Source organism: Vipera berus, assembly GCF_964194415.1.
Source record: "Vipera berus genome assembly, chromosome: 3".
Lineage (NCBI taxonomy): Eukaryota > Metazoa > Chordata > Lepidosauria > Squamata > Viperidae > Vipera > Vipera berus.
Genome location: NC_138204.1, coordinates 218,101,878 through 218,121,256, shown reverse-complemented (window position 1 = coordinate 218,121,256; position 19,379 = coordinate 218,101,878). Strand labels below are relative to the sequence as shown.

The 19,379-nt window shown below is 57.6% G+C and overlaps 2 protein-coding genes across 2 annotated transcripts; both read right to left on the bottom strand.

Moving 5' to 3' along the window:
* Positions 1–7,981: 7,981 nt before the first annotated feature.
* On the bottom strand, positions 7,982–17,586 carry LOC308665015 (microtubule-actin cross-linking factor 1, isoforms 6/7-like). The gene is made up of 15 exons (XM_081322596.1): positions 17,473–17,586; positions 16,483–16,639; positions 16,068–16,272; positions 15,723–15,850; positions 15,446–15,589; positions 14,168–14,356; positions 13,574–13,691; positions 11,441–11,610; positions 10,914–11,076; positions 10,537–10,691; positions 9,608–9,682; positions 9,144–9,261; positions 8,841–9,019; positions 8,621–8,735; positions 7,982–8,426 (listed from the first exon to the last, which is right to left on the bottom strand). Exons 4-15 carry the CDS (start codon positions 15,747–15,749, stop codon positions 8,380–8,382), a joined length of 1,500 nt encoding a protein of 499 aa, XP_081178722.1. The 5' UTR covers positions 15,750–15,850; positions 16,068–16,272; positions 16,483–16,639; positions 17,473–17,586; the 3' UTR covers positions 7,982–8,379.
* Positions 17,587–18,629: 1,043 nt separating this feature from the next.
* Positions 18,630–19,135, bottom strand: LOC308666751 (microtubule-actin cross-linking factor 1, isoforms 6/7-like; the record flags this gene model as incomplete). The annotated part of the gene is made up of 2 exons (XM_081325644.1): positions 18,913–19,135; positions 18,630–18,830 (listed from the first exon to the last, which is right to left on the bottom strand). Exons 1-2 carry the CDS (start codon positions 19,066–19,068, stop codon positions 18,630–18,632), a joined length of 357 nt encoding a protein of 118 aa, XP_081181770.1. The 5' UTR covers positions 19,069–19,135.
* Between the last annotated feature and the right edge of the window lie 244 nt (positions 19,136–19,379).

Genomic DNA, 19,379 nt, shown 5'->3' with positions numbered 1-19,379 from the left:
CAGGTACCTGCCCAGGGTGTGCAAACCCTCCTACGCAGGCGCTCGGCACCTTCCCCTGCTCTGCCTGGCAGAAGCGGCTGCTGGGGGGAGGGGGGGCAGGAACATTCAATGACTTCCAGGAGACTGCTCTTGCCCTCCCCCCCATTATCCCAACATTTGTGGTTACTGGCAGTGTGCGTGTGCATGTGTGCTTGCCAAAGGGCCCTGTGCAATTGGTCCAAAGCAGTCCCAGAGGCCCAGCACTGTCCACGCCTTCTTCTGGAGCAGAGGCCAGAGAATTCCCCCACCACTGCCAAACCCGGGATCAGCAGCAGGCCGACCCCCTTGCCTCTGGAGCAGTCCAGCAGCAGGTGGATCCTGCCCCCACCTGCTCACCCTTGGCCCTCAGGGGTTGTGGCAGGCGCTGGGGGGCAAAGCAGGCTGGACTGCAGCTTGGAGGAACCCCAGCCTGTGGGCCTCCAAACCCTTTCTCTTCTCCAGCTTCTCTGTTCCTCCCAATTTGGGGACTTCCGTGCCATTCTAGTTGCCCCCCCATTCCACCTGCACTAGCTGGCCAACTGCCTAGGGAGCCCTCCAGAGGTGCCCACTGGCACCCTCTTTGCCAGCATGCCCAGTTTCTGCCACTGGGAGGGAGGTTCACAGGGGATCCCGGCAGCTGAAGGCTAGATGGGATGTTGAAGAAGATGCTCACCTATCCAAGAAAGCAGCAAGAATCTGCTCCCCCCACTTAAAAAAGTGACTGTTCTGCAATGTTTTGATGGGCTTAAGGAGAGGGACTCCCCCCTCCCTCCAGTACGGTCTGATTGCCCCTGCCTAGGGAAGGAGGGAGAGGTCAGTCCTAGAGCCAGCCGAATTGCTTTGGGGGCTACGGAATCAGAATAGAGCTGGAAGGGACCTTGCAGATCTCCTCCAACCCCCTGCTCAAGCAGGAGATCCTATACCATTCCAGACAAATGGCTGCCCAGGCTCTTCTTAAAAACCTCAAATGATGAAGCACCCACAACTGTTCCCCTGGTTAATTGTCCTCGCTGTTAGGAAGTCTCTCCTTAATTCCAGGTGGCTTCTCTCCTTGATTAGTTGCCATCCGTCGTTTCTCGTCTTGCCTTCTGGTGCTTTGGAGAATAAACTGACCGCCTCTTCTTTGTGGCAACTTCTCAAATGCTGGAATGCTGCTATCCTATCTCCCCTAGTCCTCCTTTTCTCTAGACCAGGGGTGTCAAACTCGCAATGTCATGTGACGTGTCATGACGTATCCCAACTTTTTTGCCATTGCCGGCAATGGGGTGGGTGCGGTTTCTCTATGATGCATCTGGCCCGCGGGCTGGCAGTTGGACACCCCTGCTCTAGACTGACCATTCCCAAATCCTGCAACTGTTCTTCGTATGTTTTAGTCTCCAGGCCTCGGATCGTCTTTGTTGCTCTCCTCTGAACTGTTTCCAAAGTCCCAACATCCTTTTTGTATTATGGTGACCAAAATTGGCTGGAGTAATCCAGATGTGGCCTTACTAAGGCTTTGTAAAGCGGTACTAATACTTCATGTGATCTTGATTCTATGCCTCTGTTTATACAACCCAGGATTGCATTAACTTTTTTGGCTGCTGCCACACACGGCTGGCTCGTGTTTAAGGGTTCGTCCATTAGGACTCCAAAGTCCCTCTCGCAGTTACTGTTTTTGAGCCAGTTTTTGCCTAATCTGTACTTGTGCATTTGGTTTTTCCTGCCCAGGCGTAAAACTTTGCTTTTTTCCACATTAAATTCACTTTGTTGGATAAGGCCCACTGTCTAAGTCTGTCAAGATCTTTTTGGATTTTGAGCTTGTCTTCTGGGGTGTTGGCTATTCCTGCCAGGTAAGTGTCATCTGCAAATTTGATGAGCTCCCCTTCTATTCCCTCATCTAAGTCATTTATGAAGATATTGAAGAGTCCTGGGCCTAAGACGGAGCCTTGTGGTAGCCCACTGCTTTCTTCCTTCCATGCGGATGTAGCACCTTTCAGGACTAATCGTTAAGTGCAGGAATCCGGCGGAGTGGAGAGGGCAGGTCTTGGTCATACCATTTGGGTCATACCTCCTCAAGAAGCCTGCTCTGGACCCAGCCTCGTTGAATAACTATCGTCCTGTCTCCAACCTCCGCTTTGTAGTGAAGGTTGTTGAGAGTGTTGTGGCGCATTCCTGGATGAAGCGGACTATCTGGACCCGTACCAGTCCGGTTTCAGGCTTGGCTACAGCATGGAAACGGCATTGGTCGCACTGGTAGATGTTCTCTGGCGGGCCCGGGACGGGTTGCTCGCAGTTTGCATTTGCAGGGGGGCAGAGATCTACCCTGAGGCCCCTTTCTTGTGGGGTGCCTCAGGGGTCGGTTCTCTCCCCCCTCCTGTTTAATTTCTATATGAAGCCGCTGGATGAGATCATTCGTGGCTTTGGGGTGAGGTATCACCAATATGCCGATGATACCCAGCTTTTCATCTCCACCCCAAGCCAACCCAGTGATGCCCTTAATGTGATGTCCCGGTGCCTGGAGGCGGTGCGGGTCTGGATGGGAAGGAACAGGCTCAGGCTGAACCCCTCCAAGACCGAGTGGCTCTGGATACCAGCATCTCATATTGTCCAACAAGTTCCATCTCTTTTGATGGGGGGGGGAGGTACTGCCCCCCTCTGAAAGGGCCTGCAACTTGGGTGTCCTCCTGGATTCACGGCTTAACTTGGAAGATCATCTAACGGCCGTGACCAGGGGGGCCTTCGCGCAGGTTCGCCTAGTGCGCCAGTTGCGCCCCTTTTTGGACTGAGATGCCCTATGCACGGTTACCCACGCCCTCGTCACTTCTCGCCTGGATTACTGCAATGCTCTCTACGTGGGGCTGCCCTTGAAGTGCACCCGGAGGTTTCAACGGGTGCAAAATGCAGCCGCGCGGGTGCTTATAGGAGACCCCCGAGCCACCCTGAGGGTCCCAGCAAAGCAGTTTGCCCCTCCTGGTGGGGGAGGGCTTTGGTGTTCCCAGAGCTGCCGGCTGAGTGGCTGAGTCCGTGAGTGCCTTGCAGCTATGCAGGACTCCCTTTCAAGTATATGCAGATCGGGAGATGGGGAAGAATTTGTGCTTTATTCAGCCCAGCAGAGTCCACCAGCAGGTTTCCGGTTCACCATAAAAGAGGTTTTTCCAAATGTCATTTAAATGTATCCAGCATGTACCTCCTGTTTTATGCAGCAGCCACAGAAAATGCCAAGTAGCAAGTGACAATGCCGCCTGCGGGATGAATATACCTTGAGATAAAACAGGAAGTAATCTGGCCAGGGGACCCATATATGATGCGGTCGCTAATTAGGAGGCATCCATCTGCATCCATTCCTGGACTGTGTGGATGACTGTCCTGACCTGCTAATTTCACTGCTAACCTCCCCCCGCCCCCGTGACTCTTCCTCACAGCCCAGATCTGGGGGTTGCGGCTTTGGGGGAGCTTCATCTCCTGCAGCTGATTGGCAGAGCAGCCTGGAAGGTCCCAGGGCCAGGCAGGGGCCCCAGCAGAGAGCCCCCAAGCACTGGAACCTCTCTCTGCAATCCACAAGACGTGTGCCTTATCACCCAATGCCCTGGCATGCCAGCACTTGTGGACATCAGCCACAGTCCTCCTTCCTGTCGCTTCTCCCTTCCGGGACACGGGACCTGCAGCACATTTGCGCTCCCGAGAAGGACACCCGAGCTCCAACTTCAGCAAAGGCTCACTTCTGTTTTCATGACGATGCAAAGACAAGAGTCAAGTCAGTGTGGTATGTGCAATTCCATTTATTCAGTTCTTAAATGCATATGCCACCCATCTTACTCTGCAATTCAACTCTGGGTGGCTTATAATCAAAGTCATAAACATTAAAACATTGGGTACAGAGATAAGGAAGGAGAGGCCAGGTTGGTACGGGAGGGTGGCATCTTACGTCAAAGTCCACCAGCACCCTCCACCGTAGAGCGCCCCCCTCACGACCCCAAACCAAGCAGCAGAACCAGGCTTTAACGCCCTTCCGGAAAGCCAAAAGGGTGGGGGCAGACGTCACGTCGGGCTGCAAGATAGTTCAAAGAGCGGGGGTGGGGGTGGGGTCATGGCAGAAAAGGGTCTCCTTCCGGATCCTGTCAGCCCAAAAGCTTTGACCAACGGACGCCCAAAGCCCGCCCCTTCTGCCGGGTCAATGCCATTGGGGCGAGATGGTTCCTCGGATCACCTGTTCCCACGCATGGGCATGCAGCCAAAGTCACAGGCTGCCAACTGCCCCAAAGCACATTCGCAAAGAAGCGGAGGCAGGGGGGGGAAACCGTCAGAAGCCACAGTCCAGTGGTCCTCCAGCTGGCAACGCGGCCCCTTGGCAGGAGCAGCTCACGTCTTCTGGCTGCCCCTCGGAGATGCGTTCAGGCTTTCAGGATGAGTAAAATTCCAGTGCCAGAAAGATGGGTGGAAGGGCAGGGAGGGCAGGGGTGCAACGGACACCCTCCGGACAGGGCCTCGTGTGCCCCCAAAGGGAGCCTGGCTATCTGCTAACTGTCAACCTGCTTTGGAGGCATTCAAGAGGAAGAACATTGAGGAAGGGCCAGCCCCGGTGGCTCTGAGACTGGCTGGCCCCCTGTCCACCTCAGTGATCTGCTCTGCTGCTCAGGCCTCTCCTGGGCCCTGGCAAGAAACCCCTCCTTTTGGTACAGGTCAAGCCATGCCCTCTCTCACACACCCGCCCACCTGCCCCCGGGCTTGGGGTGAAGCTCTCTGTGCTCCAACCGGTTAGAAGCCCCCCCCCCCCGCGCTGCGGACGCCCTGGCCTGCCGCTGCCCGGGTCCCATCCCAGAGGGGAACCGGCTGCCTGGAGAGCGGGGGCGGGTGGCAGAGCTGCGGGGGCTTTCCCTTCCCCCAGGCCTTGCGTGCCAGCCAAACCGGCTGTGCGCCCGAGCAGGCCCTCCAGAGCCGGCACACGCCGACGAAGGAATGAGGAGTGGTTGCGGAAAGGAATGTTTAGCAGGCATGTCTGAGCTGCGGCGGGCGAGCGGCCCGCTTCTGCCCGTCTTCCTCGGAAATCCTGGGCCAGTCGGGCTTCGTTCCGCCGCCCCCTCGCCGCATCCCGAGGAGCCCTTTCCCCACCTCCGGCCTCCCCTTAGAGCAGAGCTCGGGGGTCGCAGGCGGTGAAGCTCGGGAAGGGGGGGCGCCGGCACCCCCCCTCCCAGGCGGCCTTAGCCGAGGGCCACCGGGGAAGCCTCCTGGGAGCCGGCTCAGCGCCGGCCGAATCACACCCGGCCGTGAGAACAGGGCAGGCGCAGCCGGTGCTCCGGGCGAGGGCGCGCCCCGTGCGGAGAGACCTGGCTGGTTCGACAGGCTCCGTCTCTCGGCTGGGTTCCTGGGAGGCGCTCCGGAGGCGGCGGCGACTCCCTTGCAGCGGTCTCCCCTCTGCCCCGGAGCCACCGCCCCCGGGAGCAGACGGGGAGGCCCTGAGCCGCCGGCCGAGCAACCCTGCGCACGGCTGAGATGGAGCTGGGGGAAGCGGGGGCGGGGGGGGGAAGGGGTTCCCGGGGCTCATTCCTGGCTCTGGGCTGCTCCGCCGTTGAAGAAGGGCCCGGCAGATCGCACGACGCAGGGCAGCCCAAACACCGGGGGGGGGGGTGGTGGCAGGGACCCTTTCAGGGGGGAGCGAGGCTAAGTGGGTTCCAGGATTCTTGTACTCAGTTCGAGTTTGGGGAGGGGCCAGTTTTTACTGAGGTCGTCCAGCCAGAATCCGAGATTATGACTTGAACAGCCTTATAAATCCTCTAAACAAACAGAGGTTCTGTTTTGGGCAGGAAAAGTCAAAGACAAGATTATAAAGTGGAAACATCTCCAGGTGACTTTCTTGGCAACCAAACCTTGGACCATCAACTCCATCAGTAACTGCTGTGGTCACTAAGTAGAAAATCATGTGACAGGCTTACAACGTCTCTGCCCATTTGACCATCAAAAGACTTGTTGTGTTGGCTAAGTCATACATCTTCTCCTGAACTCTGCCTGTCAGAAGCTGGTTGGCAACCACACAAATAGTGACTCCAAATGATCCCTGGACAAGGCAGTTGGGAAGTAAGGAGTTCTGCACAGAAAGGCAGAACTTGCGAAGCCCAGCAAAGGAAAATAATAGTAATAAAAAGGGCTGTCTTGGTGGGTCACCCGATCCAGCAGGGTGATCAAGGGGAATCCCTGGTGGTATCTACAGAAGTCAAGTCATCTTTGCTCTCTATTCTCCTGAGTCTGAACACACCTCAATTGCTGCACCCGGTTCTGGCCAACACAACTGAAGCGCTAAAGCGTGACCAGATTACAGCCCCCCCCATAAGGATAGTGAGGATGGGCTGGGGAGGATGGGCTGGGGAGCCCAGACCTGACCCTTCTCTCCTAGGCCCTCCAGAGCCGCCCAGAGGAGACCGGTGGGATGGTCCCAGGAGGCGAGACAAGAAACAACAGGTTTAAATGGGAAGGAAGCATATTTCCATTGTCACGAAGAATGCTCTAATCCTGACGGGTTTGCTGGAGGTGCTTAAATAGAGGCTGTTCGTCTGTTGGCACTGGGCATGGGTTGGGCTAGATGACCTCAAAAGTCCTTTGAAACCCTTCCCTTTTCTAATTCCAGGGCTGCCCAGGCAGGAAAGTGGGCCAGGGCTCTGCTGGAGGGCCGAGCTCTTCTGCACCCCAACTTTGAGCCATGGGCTGCAGATCAAGATTCTACCCAAGACGCCCCCCTCCCCCCCTGCTGCAATGGTGCCAGCAGCAGAATCCGCTGGGGAGGGGAATAGGGGGAAGGTGCTGAAAGAGGCCAGAGGGTCTGTGGAGGAAGAGCCCGGGCTGACAGCCACGGGCCTGTTCCCATTCCTGGCACAGGGGAGGGGCGCTACTGGCCAGCCTCTGCTCCCAATTACTGGAGGGCTGTGCCAGCCTTTGGCACTCTTAGCCCAGGACAGCCCAGCTCCCCAAAGGGGGCCTTACTCGAAGCAGCCAAATTCTGATGCCCAAGGGTCCCCAGGCCGAGGTGTGACACTTGGTGGGGGGCACTGAGAAGTACATCAGGCCACGCAGGGACCCCTTGGGCACCAGGGCGGAGGCCGCTCTCTTCTCAGGCCCCAAAGCTGAGAGCTTCCGAAACCCCCCAAATCAGTGGATGTTAGCTGGCATCAACAAAGCCCCATTTAGTGTGGCCAGGAGTAGCAGCCGGAGGCCCCCGATGATGGCAGATGAATGGCACATGGCAAAGCGCTGGCAGAGGTGCCAGGCCAGGCCAGAGTTGGGACCGGGCTCCCTTTGTTCCAGCTGCTGCCTTCTGCGATTCCCAGGAAAGGAAGCACGTTGCAGCACATATTACAAAGTCTGGGCAATGGCGAGCCAGCCCCCCCTCTCCCCCCTTGAGTTTGGCTCATTTGATCCCAACAAGGTAAACAGGCAAGGTGATGCAACTCAGGTGAACTGAAATGAGAAGCTGGGGCAGAACTGCAAATATTTGCCTTCTCCACCCAAGGGCATTCTGGGATAGGGTGTGTGTGTGGGGTATTTTTCCTCTGAGGTGCCCTGGTCAGGGTGTGGCCAAGCCTGGCCTCAACTCTGGAATTTCCTGGTGGTGTCCCATCCAAGGTCCTTACCCTCTGCTTAGCCTTTTGTGAGCAGCTGCAGCCGCCTTCTCCAAGGCAACGTGGAGACTGACAAACTCAGGCAGAACCTCCTGGCTGAGGTTCTGCAGTCAAAGGACGCCTCTCCTGCTGGCTCCTGACCTCCCTTCAGCAAGCAATAAGGATGGGGAACCTGCAGCCCACAAGATCCTTTTCAAGCAAGACCCCCGTCTGCCGCCCCAGAGCGCCCCCCCCCCGTCTCCCCCAAGGTCTGCAGGCTGAAATCCATTCCAATCTCTGCTTTCTGCTGTGCAACTTTTATTTTTAAAGTTTTATTTTTAAAGTTGCCAGCCCAGCCCCCCCCCCCCCCAGTGCACACAAAGGCGGTGGGGATTGTAGGAAGCCTCGTCTTTATTGCTCCTGGTGCTGCATCTGGCCCCAGGATTCAGCCAGGCTGCTGCATGCCTGCAGTGGGACGGTGCTCAGTCAGGGTAAGATGCCATTCATTCCAAAATCTGTCCCAGGCCCATTGAGGCTACACCTGAGGCCTCGGCTAGCTGGGCAGCTGGCTGGTGAGAGCACCAAAAAGTGCCCCCCCAAGGGTGGTCTTGCTGCAAAAGAACCTCAGCTGCATCGCCGGGGGGGGCTGTGGAAGATAGGTGTGCGGAGCCGGGAGAGGGATGCTTGTGGGGAAAGGTGGGGCAGCCTGCCCAGCCTTCCAGGGACTGGAGTGCCACTGGGTGGGGGCCCAGATCTCTCCGCTGCTGCTCCAGAGAGGAAGGTGGTGCTACAGCTGTCAGGGTGCAGGGAGGTCGCTCCGGGCAGCTGCTCTTCTGGGGTGACCTAAGCAGAAGCAGAGAGAACATCCCACAAACAGGCCCAGCCCTTCGCGGGGGCAACCGCAGCCGAGCAGCCCTGCCAAGCGAGGCTGCCAGACCCGAGTACCCTGGATGGTCACAGCAATCCCCAGGCCACGCTTGGGTGCAAGGGCTGGCCTGCCTCTCAGCCGGGATGCAAGAGTTCAGCCCCACCCTCACCTGGGGGCTCAGCGTCGGGCCCAGCTGCTCCAGTGGCAAAGGCCAACCCAGCACCCCCAGCAGGACTGCAGGAGTGGAGGCGCCGATCCGCCGAGTGTGTCCAGCGCAGCAAAGCCTGGAAGGAGAGAGGAGAGGCCGGGTTGCAGGATTGACAGAGCCGCCTGGGGAGACAGTGGGAGGCACCCCTGGCCACGACTCTGCTCTCCCCCAACCAACTCACCTTCCTCGGGACGGGGCTGCTGGGCGCAGAGGCGCTGCTGTACTGGCTGAGGCTGGAGGTGGAGCAGCTGGCGGAGAGCATCTTGGAGGCGGGGGCAGATTGGCTGCCTGTCCCCTTCCGCCCCAGGAGTCCCGGGGAGAGGTATCTTTCATTGATCTTCAGGTTGGTCCTTCCCTTGACTGCGTGAGAGAAAGCCACGGAGATGCCGGGTCCAGCCAGATGGGGAGGCTGGGGGAGGGGATGGGGAGGCAGCTGGACACCCGTCCTGCTTGGTGGGGTTCTGGCACCCACCCAGCCTCTCACCTCTGCAGGGGTCGTTCTTCACCAGGAACTCATCCAGAGCTGTCCAGCCTCCTCCGACTCGCACCATCAGCGTACTCCGCAGGATTCGAACCATGCGCAGCTGCTGGCACTCCCCAAACTGGACAAGCAGCAGGAAGGGGGTGTTTGCCGGAGGCCATTTCTGGGGTCCCCGTGTGGAGAGATGCCTCCCTCTCAGTCCCACCATCCCCAGGGCAGAGGAATACAGCCCTGCAGCATGGCTGCCCCATTCATGGATGCGGAGGGCAGGGCTGGTGTGAGAAATGAGTGCCAGAAGAGGCCCAGGCAGAGTGTCAGTGGGCCAGGACCTCTTCTGCACCGTGGCCAGCTTAGACACCCTGACTCTGGAAGCTGATGTGGGTCCCTGGCTTAGCAGGGAGGACCAAGAGACTCAAGGTGCAGCGGGACACAGGCTGAGAAATTGGGGGGTGGGGAAACAGGCTTACTCTGTAACGGGTGGCACTGATTTGCTCCACTTGGAAACGCTTCACGCAGTTGCACTCAGCCACTTGTCGGTTCACCTGCGTCACAAAAGAGAGGCACGGGGGGGGGGGGGAGGGACAGACCAAATTTCTCTTACATATGCCTGCATTTGTAGACTTAACCTCCACTTGCCAGCTTCAATTTCCACTCAGGGGAAATTCAACTGCCACAAGTCTGCTGGTTCTTGCTTGCTCCCAATCAGCAACCGCTGGAATGTAGCCAGCGCTGAACGGGTGTTGCTCATGACCGGTCCTCAAAATCCTCCCAGCCCAGCATCCTGTGGTCACTTGATCGCCTTTTCTGACCTGAACTGCCGGCTTCCAACGAGAAAATTCAATAGCGAAGCTGGCAGGAAGTGGCAAGTGGCAGCCACATGAAGTTGTACTTGACAGAGGATTCACTGACAGTGGCCACCAGAAGCGTCCTCTCTAAGCGTGAGCTCTTGCTTTGTGGCCAAGTCATGTGGCTGATGGAAATCCCAGGTGCCCTTTTTGCCTGGGAACTCCCCACACCCTCCCGCCATTGGCTCACATTCCCAGGCATCATCTCTTTCCTTTCTCTTCTCTGCCCAGTGCTGCACCCTGGTGCTCAGCTGCCTTTCCAAAGGTGGGGGCAGAGGGGGGGTTGGCCCCAGACTCCCTCAGTGAGGCTAAGTGTCTGTTGAGGCATGTGGGGCAGAGCCTGGCCCTCCCTCCTCAGTTGGGCTGAGAAGCCCCAGTTCCCCCACGGAGGTTCCTGGCGGCAGCAGCCATAGGACTTTCTTTCTGCTAACGTTCCACTTTCCAAGGAGGCACCTAAACGCCTCCTTGCAACAGACCTGAGGGGAGACTCTGAAGCTGCCACTCTGATGTCAGACTGCACAAGTGAGGGGGGGACACCCTGGCTGCCATACCTCCTCTTGGATGTGGTCCACGTTGGCCGCCCTGTGCAGGCTCTCCCGGCAGGGGTGCAGAGTGCTGATAAATTCATAATAATCAATGAAACCATCCCTATTCACGTCAAAGATTTTGGCCACTGCTTTCATCTCCAGCAGGCTAGTGGGGAATTCTGGACAGGAAAGAAAGGAGTGGAGGAGGTCAGCCGCAGCCCCCCCCCCAACATCCCCTCAAGCCCAGCCACGTCCACAAGAGCCACGAGGGGAAGCAGAGCCACTGCAGGGTAGAGGCAGAGGGGGCGGCCCTTGCAAGGGGCTTGGGCAGGAAACCTAGACCTTTTGGCCTGTCCTCATGGAGGACACCCAGGGGAAGGCAACCCAGGACTGGCACTCACTGGAGGCCAGGACATGCTCGACGAACTCCTGCTGGGTGATGCGCCCATCTTGGTCTCGGTCAATGCTGCGAAAGACATCCAGCAACCGGAACTTCCTGTGGCTGATCCACTGCAGGTATCGCTTGCGCCAGACAGCAAAGTTGAAGTTGGCCATTTCTTCCAGCTGCGTGAGAGACAGAGAGAGACTGCCACGCACCCTGTCTCGGGTGGCAGGCGCAAGGGCCCCACAAGGGCTCTGCTTCACTCAGGGCACCCGAGGAAAGCACACGAGCAGGGCGAGAGGCCCATGCCCTCCCTTTCTCCTCATCCCCATGGCTGACAGAGAGAGGGGGGAACTGGCCCAGGAGGGGATTGGCGCCTTAGTTCCCCATCCAGCTGCCCATTCCCACCCCGGCATCTGGGAGGCTGGAGCCGTCGTTCTCCGGGCTGCCAGGGGACCCGGGGAGAGCGGCTGACTTGGGTCCCTCCCTGCATTCGCTCCACCACTCCAGAGCAGCTCTTCGCCCCCTGAACGTGCCCATCCTCACCTCCTGAAGGCGCTGCTGGGAACTCTGGAGCCGATGCTGCCGGTCCTGAGCTGCCAGCCAGAGGCGCTGCCAGCGGTGCACCAGTTGGGCTAGGAGTGGGCTCTGGGGCTCCAGGTCTTCCAGGGGTATGAGGGGGGACTGAGGCAAAGCTTTTCTGGCCCCATGCCATCCTGCAATGGGGGAGAGAGGGTCCCAGCTGAAACCTGACACTATTAAACAGCTGGCTGCCACTTGAATGTGTGCCGGAGGACAGTTGTGAGAGCCCTGAGCATAACCCCCAGGGGCCTGATTAGGGTGTCCAGGCAGGGGGCAAATATAACGGGAGCTGTGAGCTGGGTCTCAGCACAGGGCCCTTTCCAACCTGCCCTCTTCTGCCCCCCTGTAAGTTGACTGTGGGTCAGATGAGTGAGCGAGTGAGTGAGGGGGCAGGTTGGACACAGGCCAGAGACGGAAGGAAGGCTGAGAAAGAGGCTCAAGAAAACACCTCCTTGATCTTCTTTGGTTCAAGATGGATAGCGAGAAACACAGAGCCCGTGGCCATAGTGGAAAGAAGAATCGCTGAGTAACTTTGCTCTGCGTAATTCCTCTCCGTATAAGGAGAGAGCTTGAGATCACCCACAAGTGCTCCAGACAGCTGCTGCTCATGAGGAGACCACAAGACAGTTCATAGGGAAGGCCTGGGAGACGAGGGAAAGCCATTTTCACTCAGTTGGAGCCTCTATGGACCCCGGGTCCATATACTCCTTTTCTAGCCATTTTGGAAATTGCTTGGCTCTTTGGAGCCTCAAGTCTGAAAACACAGGGTGAGTTTTCTTCCATCCTTAGCCAAAGAGGTTTTAAATTAGGGTGGCTAGAACATTGATTTTTGGAAACTTCTAAATGGACTAAGGATCCACCTGGATTTGAAATAAAATTTTGAAATTAATTACAAGAATCCTTCCTGTGGGGAAAGACTGTTGTTTTGAATTCTTCAAAAAATCCTATGATGTTAGAATGGGACTTCAAAGGTTGAACCGTGCAGAGAAGCAGAAGGAATTTAAGATTACAATTAAAGGAGAACTTTTAAAGCTGATTTACTTATGCAAAGTGGAGCAAAGTACTTTAACATTATATGTATTGAAGGATACTTGTGAACAATGGACCGAGAAATTAATTTTAAAAGTGTCCGTCATCGTAGATATTCTGTGTTTAAAAGAAGTTACATGAGATCAAATTTTATTGGACAAGCCTGAGGCAGATCTGAAAGTGGATTTAAAAATGACAGGCCAAAAGAATGACATGGGAAAAATGCTATGTAGGATATACAAATGAAACTGGCTGATGCCGCTCTCTTAATAAGTAAAAGAGATATACAAATAACAAAAGAATGGCCTGGATAATGTTCCTACATTGGATTTGCAAAAGAGGTATTGGAAGGATTTGTGAGAAGAGACCAATTAAAAAATGAAAAAAAGTTAAATTCTAGGACATCATTTGAAGAGATTAGAGATCAATATTGTTGAAAATAAAGGAATGCCAGGCCTATTTAATCAAGATTTAAGTGGATGCGCTATTACCTCTGGTCATCTTTAATGGACTTTTGCTGATCAGGATTTAAGTGTTCAGGCTTGCTTTATAGAAAAGAGACGGAACGTGGGAAGAAGAGACCAACTGTTGCATTTAAGAGAAGCTGATAAGTTACTAAAATTGTTTATAATTGTGATGGCCATTATTTTATGTTTTTTTTTTCTTGTATTACTATTTTTCCTTTTCTATTTCTTTCTGTTTCTCTTCTGCATTTTCTTTTTATTCTTTTTTTTTAGGTTGTATTAGTTTTATCTTCAATTCTAACATTTGGTAAAATTTCTAAAATCTTCACTCTCCTAGACTGAGCAGGGTTTGGGGGCGTTTTGGTGGCTTAATGGCTCAAATAATTTGGTGTTGACACTAAGCGTAACCATCTAATTGCTTGATTTCCCGGATGTGCCCACCTCTCCTGAAGAGTTTTTCCTCCCGGAGCCTCAAGGCAGGGCTTGCAAAATTGCTTAGGGGACGGTTGGGTGTCCAGCAGGGTAATGTTGCCCGCTGCTCTGGAGGCTCCACCTCTGGCCCAGGGCAAGAGCTGCGGATAAACCAGGAACTGGAAGCACCAACCGGAAGGCCCATTGCAGGAAGGAGCCGCCATCCCCGGCCGTGCGGTCTTTTTCTGCCTCCCACTCTTGGCGGCCTTCTCCACCTCGGGCTGTTTGTGATCCAACTCCTGCATGAAGACCTGTGGGGAGGCGAGGGGGTCCCCATCAGCCATTCAGAGCTCGGCAACCAGGTGCCATGGCTGTAGGGTCAAGACCCCCTCTCAAAGCCGCCCCGTTCAGGGCCTTGGCAACAAGCCCCCCACATATGCGCCCGCATGCACTGGTACACACACTCGCAGGGGCTTCTGTGTTGGCTGAAAGCGTCGTCCCGTTGGGAACGAGAGACTCTCCAGGGCTGCAGCAACCTGGTTGCCATGGGCTCCCTCGACTGCAGGGCGGAGGGCGCTGCCCAGCAAAAGACCCTCCCTGGCAGCTCTGCCAGGGAGCTAAGGGGGCAGCCTCCGAAGAGGATCAAAGAGCCGGGGGTGGGTGGACGTCACTGACGGCAAAGGGCTTCCTCTACCAAGACGCTGAGCCCCTTCTAGCCCCCACTGGTAGCTAGGAGCCACCGGCTGGGCCTGACATGAAGGGAAGGGGGGCAGCGAAGTTACCTTACCGTGTGCTGACATCTGAGCTCCTCCAGCTGCCTGGCATCCTCAGGGAGGGGCTCCTGGTCCCGCAGGCTCAAGGTCTCTTCGGTGGCTGTGATCCAGTCACTGAGTCGCTCCACCGTCTCCTGGTCCGCAGCAAGGGAGGCTGCCTGGGCCTGCAGCCGCTGCTCCTGCTGCTGGACCTGGTTGCAGAGCTGTGGGAGGAGGTGGAAGGAGGAGGAGGGAGGGAGGAGGAAGAGGAGATGGAAGGAGGAGGAGAGGGGAGGAGGAGGAGAGGGGAGGAGGAGGAAGAGAAGATGGAAGGAGGAGGAGATGGGAGGAGGAGAGGGGAAGAGATGGAGGAGGAGGAAGAGGAGGAGGAGGGGGAGGAGGAGGAAGAGGAGATGGAAGGAGGAGGAGATGGGAGGAGGAGCAGGAGGAGGAGGGGGAGGAGGAGGAAGAGGAGATGGAAGGAGGAGGAGATGGGAGGAGGAGCAGGAGGAGGAGGGGGAGGAGGAGGAAGAGGAGATGGAAGGAGGAGGAGATGGGAGGAGGAACAGGAGGAGGAGGGGGAGGAGGAGGAAGAGGAGATGGAAGGAGGAGGAGATGGGAGGAGGAGCAGGAGGAGGAGGGGGAGGAGGAGGAAGAGGAGATGGAAGGAGGAGGAGATGGGAGGAGGAGCAGGAGGAGGAGGGGGAGGAGGAGGAAGAGGAGATGGAAGGAGGAGGAGATGGGAAGAGGAGCAGGAGGAGGAGGGGGAGGAGGAGAAAGAGGAGATGGAAGGAGGAGGAGATGGGAGGAGGAGCAGGAGGAGGAGGGGGAGGAGGAGGAAGAGGAGATGGAAGGAGGAGGAGATGGGAGGAGGAGCAGGAGGAGGAGGGGGAGGAAGAGGAAGAGGAGATGGAAGGAGGAGGAGAGGGGAGGAGGAGCAGGAGGAGGAGGGGAGGAAGAGGAAGAGGAGATGGAAGGAGGAGGAGATGGGAGGAGGAACAGGAGGAGGAGGGGGAGGAGGAGGAAGAGGAGATGGAAGGAGGAGGAGATGGGAGGAGGAACAGGAGGAGGAGGGGGAGGAAGAGGAAGAGGAGATGGAAGGAGGAGGAGAGGGGAGGAGGAGCAGGAGGAGGAGAGGGGAGGAGGAGATAGAAGGAGGAAGAGGAATAAGAGAACAATGTGGGGGAGGAGAAAAGCGCATATGGTGAGGGAAGAAAGACCTGCTCCCCCACCCCATTGACTGAATGACCCCCCCCCGGAGGCCCCACTTACCAGGCCCAGAGGGTCCACAAGCCCCCTTCCATTGTGCTCACCTGCTGGAAGCGGCTCTTGGCAAGGACGACCCAGGACTGGACGGTGCCCACAGCACCAGGGTGGCAGGCGCTCAGGATCTCCTCGCCCAGAGAGGTGATGCAGTCCAGCTGCAGCTGCTGGCACTGCACACTCCGCTGCAGCTCCTGCCAGCAGAGGGCAAAGCCATCAGCACCTCCCTGTGGGGCCAGCCTCCCCACTCCAGAGGGGAGGGTGAAGGCCCTAGCATTAGACCCTTCAAGAGAAGAGCGGTGGGGTCTCCCCGCCCCCCCCCCAGACCTTGAGCTGGCTCTGGGCCTCAGCCATGGCCTCCTCCTCCTCCTCCTCTAGAGGGGTCCCGACCGTGACTGACTTCTCCAGCTCAGATAGGCGGCTCAGGAAGGCACACAGCAGGCGGTGGAACTCCTCTGCCTGTAGGAGAGAGGAGGTCTGCACCACACGGGGTCTCCCTGCCATTCTGGGGTGCAGATGTGGGTCCTCTGAAATCTGCCCGGCTTCAAGAAGGGGGTTTCTGGTGGTGGCGGCGGCTGGGGAAAGGGGAAAGCCTCCTGCCTGTCCCACGTCCCACCCCTTCTGCCTTCCACACCATGTCCTTCTCCCACCACTGCCCTGTGGCTTGTCCACATGCCTGCCTCAGGGTGACCTCCAGCCGGTTCTGCCGCGAGACAGAGAGCCTGCCGACGAGTTCCCAGCGATCTTCCAGCTCCTCCATCTGGATCTGCAGCCACCGGGCATCCATGGTGCTCCCACCTTGCACCAGCTCATGCTCTGCAGAGCACCTCAGCGTCCTGACAGCCACCTCCCGTCGGCTCAGCTCCATCTGGAAGGCCTGCTGGGCCCGAGAGAGGAGGCCTCACTGCTAGGCCTCCAGGCAGCACAGCCATTCAGCCCCTTTCTCTCCACAAGGCTGGCAGCACCGGGGCTTCTGCGGGCACACCAAGGCCACCTCACCCCGGGCCCTCTAGCCATCCTCTCAGCAGTGGGATTGCAAATGGCTCCTCCTCACCTGCCCACATCGGGCAATGGCGCTCTCACCCACCTTGTGCTGCTCCATCAGCAGGCCCACCAGGTCTCTGTCCCCAGCCACGGGGGTCTCCTCAGCCAGCTGGGGCTCAACCCAACAGAACCAGTCCAGGAGGCTCTGAAGGTCATCGCTGAAGCAGCCGGAGAACATCAGCTGCTCCAGCTTCTGCTGCCTGCAAAGGGTTTGAGCAGTGAGGGGTCCACAAGGCCTCCATGCCCCCTTCTCTGGGGTGAAGGCCAGGCCTGCCCCAAGCAGAACTCCTTGGAGCCATCGGCAGCCCCCACTCTGGGCGAGCTCCTGCTGTCCTGCGCCCGGTTCAGCAGCAGCCGAATACGGGGGAGGGAAATTTGAGCCTCTCTAAGCAACTGTTACAAAGGGCTTTAATCCCAGGGGCCTGGAGGTGGGGCCAAAGGCACTTGAGCCCCAGATTGTCCCATGAGTGACCACTTTAATTGCTCTACCTGGACCTTGTCTGGAAGTTTTGGTGAGGGTGGGAGGCACTGGGGCTGGCCTCACTGGCCCCAGAGAGCAGGTCAGTATCCCAGCACTGCTCCGCAGGGCTCCAGGCCCACACCAGATCCTCAGCCAACTCTCTTGCTTGAACCCTCTTCCCTGCCCCCCCCCCAAGAGACTGGGCCAATGGTGGACACACCTCCCCACCGCACAAAGTGTTCTCTTCTGGACAGTCATGTGTCTGAGATGGTATACTGTAGGTTCCGCTTGAGCGGAGGGCTGGACTAGAAGACCTCCAAGGCCCCTTCCAGCTCTATTCTATTCTACTCTTGGTAGCCCTTCAATGAGCTACAAAGAAGTGAGCACCTCCTTGAAGGACACACACACACACACACACACACACACACACACACACACGACCAGTGACTTTGTAGATCAAGCTGCCCCAGCAAGGCCAGATCTGGCTTCTCTGGAGGACTGTGGAAACTCAGCGTGGCCAAAAGCGTGCAGAGGACTGGTGAGCAACCCGCCCCCCAGCCCTCCGTCTCTTACCTCTCAGCTGCCCAGCTCCACAGAGCCCCCCAGCGCTCCTTCAGCTGCCTCTGCATGGCGTCCAGCTCCTGACCATCGGCAGGGAGCAGGGCCTTGCCGCGTAAGAGACTCCCCTGCTGCAAGGTGGCCTCGAAGACCCGGCGCTTGACCCGCAGGCGCCTCTGGAATTCCTGCGGGAACATTTGGAGAAACGTCTTTTCCTGGAGGGCAGCCCAGGCGGTCAAGGCATCTGCCTGCCCCTCCCCTCTGCCCTGGGAGGGGGAGCCGTTTCCTTGATGGGGAGTTCCAATGGGGTCCCCCAAATCCAGCTGCTGACATCATGGGACAGAGAAACCCCCCTGGACTCAAGATGGTGCAGGAGAAGGGACAGGCATGAGCCGGTGGGCACCCCCGCCTCACCTTGTGTTGTCTCAGAAGGGCCCCGAGGTCCTCTTGCTTCGCTGGGGGGGCATCTGCAGGGGCTGGACAGGCTGCCTCAGCCCCGTCCAACCACTTGAGGAGCAGCTGCCAGGACTCTCTGAACTGGAAGGCCAGAGAAGCACTGCACTAAACCTCCCTGGACACGCCTGCCCCCCCCCCCCGCCCCTATCCTCCACTGCCCGGGGGGGTGTCTCTGTGTGAGATACCTGCTTGGCCTCCTGGTGGGCCTCTTCCAGAACCTCCCTCCTCTTGCTCACTTGCTGCAGGACACTGGCCAGGCGCTCCTTGGCACTGCCCACCAGGCTGGGAGGACCCCCGTTGTCCTGGGTCAGGCAGGCAGCCCCCGCCTCCATCCCTGCCAGCTTCTTGCTCTGGGCTACCGTCTCCTGCACCAAGGCCTGCAGGGACAAACCAGGCAGGGGAGCCCAGGAGATTCCCTCCCCAGACCAGCCCCCCTTCCCAGTGTCCATGCCACCCAGACTCTCCATGGAAGACTGGAGAGGGACACTGGAGAGGGGGTTGGACTAGATGACCTCTAAGGTCCCTTCCAACTTTATATTATATTATTATTATATTATTATATTATTATTACTTGAGAGCAAGCTTGGCACCGCCCCACATAACAGGGCTCAGCCACAAGTTGCAACATGCCCAGTCCACCCTGGGCCAAGTGGGCCAGCACCCAGGGAATGCGGGGAGCAGACCTCTCTTCCCCATTGACACCAAGAACACCCGGGCTACCCAGGGGAGTCCCCCTCCTTTTCCAGCCGGCTGTGGCTGACCTGCTGCTGCCGTCTCTGTTTGCTGACCGTGTCCAGGATGTAGCTGGGAGGAGGCAGGGCTGCCAAGACCTCCTCCATCTGCCTGACCCACTTCAGGAGCTCCTGGAGGGTGGCGTGGAACTCGGTGGCCATATTCGGGCTTTGGAGGAGCTGCTCCTGGGAGGAGGAGGAGCACCGTGGGCAGACCCCATGCGGGATGAGAGCCCCGGCCTCTGCAGCCCCTCTCCTGCCCACCCACCTTCTGCTCTTGCAGGCGGCTAGTAAGGCTACCCCACTTCTGCTCCAAGACCCTCAGGCTGTGCTCGGCTGTAGAAGCCCCGTTTGAGTGGCAGGTGGCTAACAGGTGCTGGAGCTTCTCCTGGACGTGCTGGTATGTTTGCTGCTTGGACTTCATGTCTTCGCACAGTTCCTGCCCAACCACAAGATCCAGCCAGGTGAGGCTCCCCAGCCACAACCTTCATCATTGCCTGGAGGAGGAGGCTGAACCCAAAGGCAGCCCAGGTGGAAGAGGAGCACTTGGGAAGCGGCAGGAAATCAGGCCCTGCAGATTACGTGGCTTTCCACAGCTAGCAAAAGGTCCACGCACAGAGATGGTCCAGTAACACTAAAGCTTTGCTTATTCAGAGGGCCCTGAAGCCAAGGGAGAAGCTTCCTTCCCCAGGCCTGAAGCCAGGCAACTGCACCTGAGAATTCAGGGGCTCTTGA

Excerpts from the sequence above, each read along its gene's own strand:
- LOC308665015 (XM_081322596.1), bottom strand. The coding sequence starts at position 15,749 with ATGGCTGAGGCCCAGAGCCAGCTCAAG. Across the intron at positions 11,611-13,573 it reads TTCCTGCAATGGGCCTTCCG|GATGGCATGGGGCCAGAAAA; the intron begins GTTGGTGCTTCC and ends CCCCCATTGCAG. Across the intron at positions 8,427-8,620 it reads GCCCGACGCTGAGCCCCCAG|GTCACCCCAGAAGAGCAGCT; the intron begins GTGAGGGTGGGG and ends GCTTCTGCTTAG.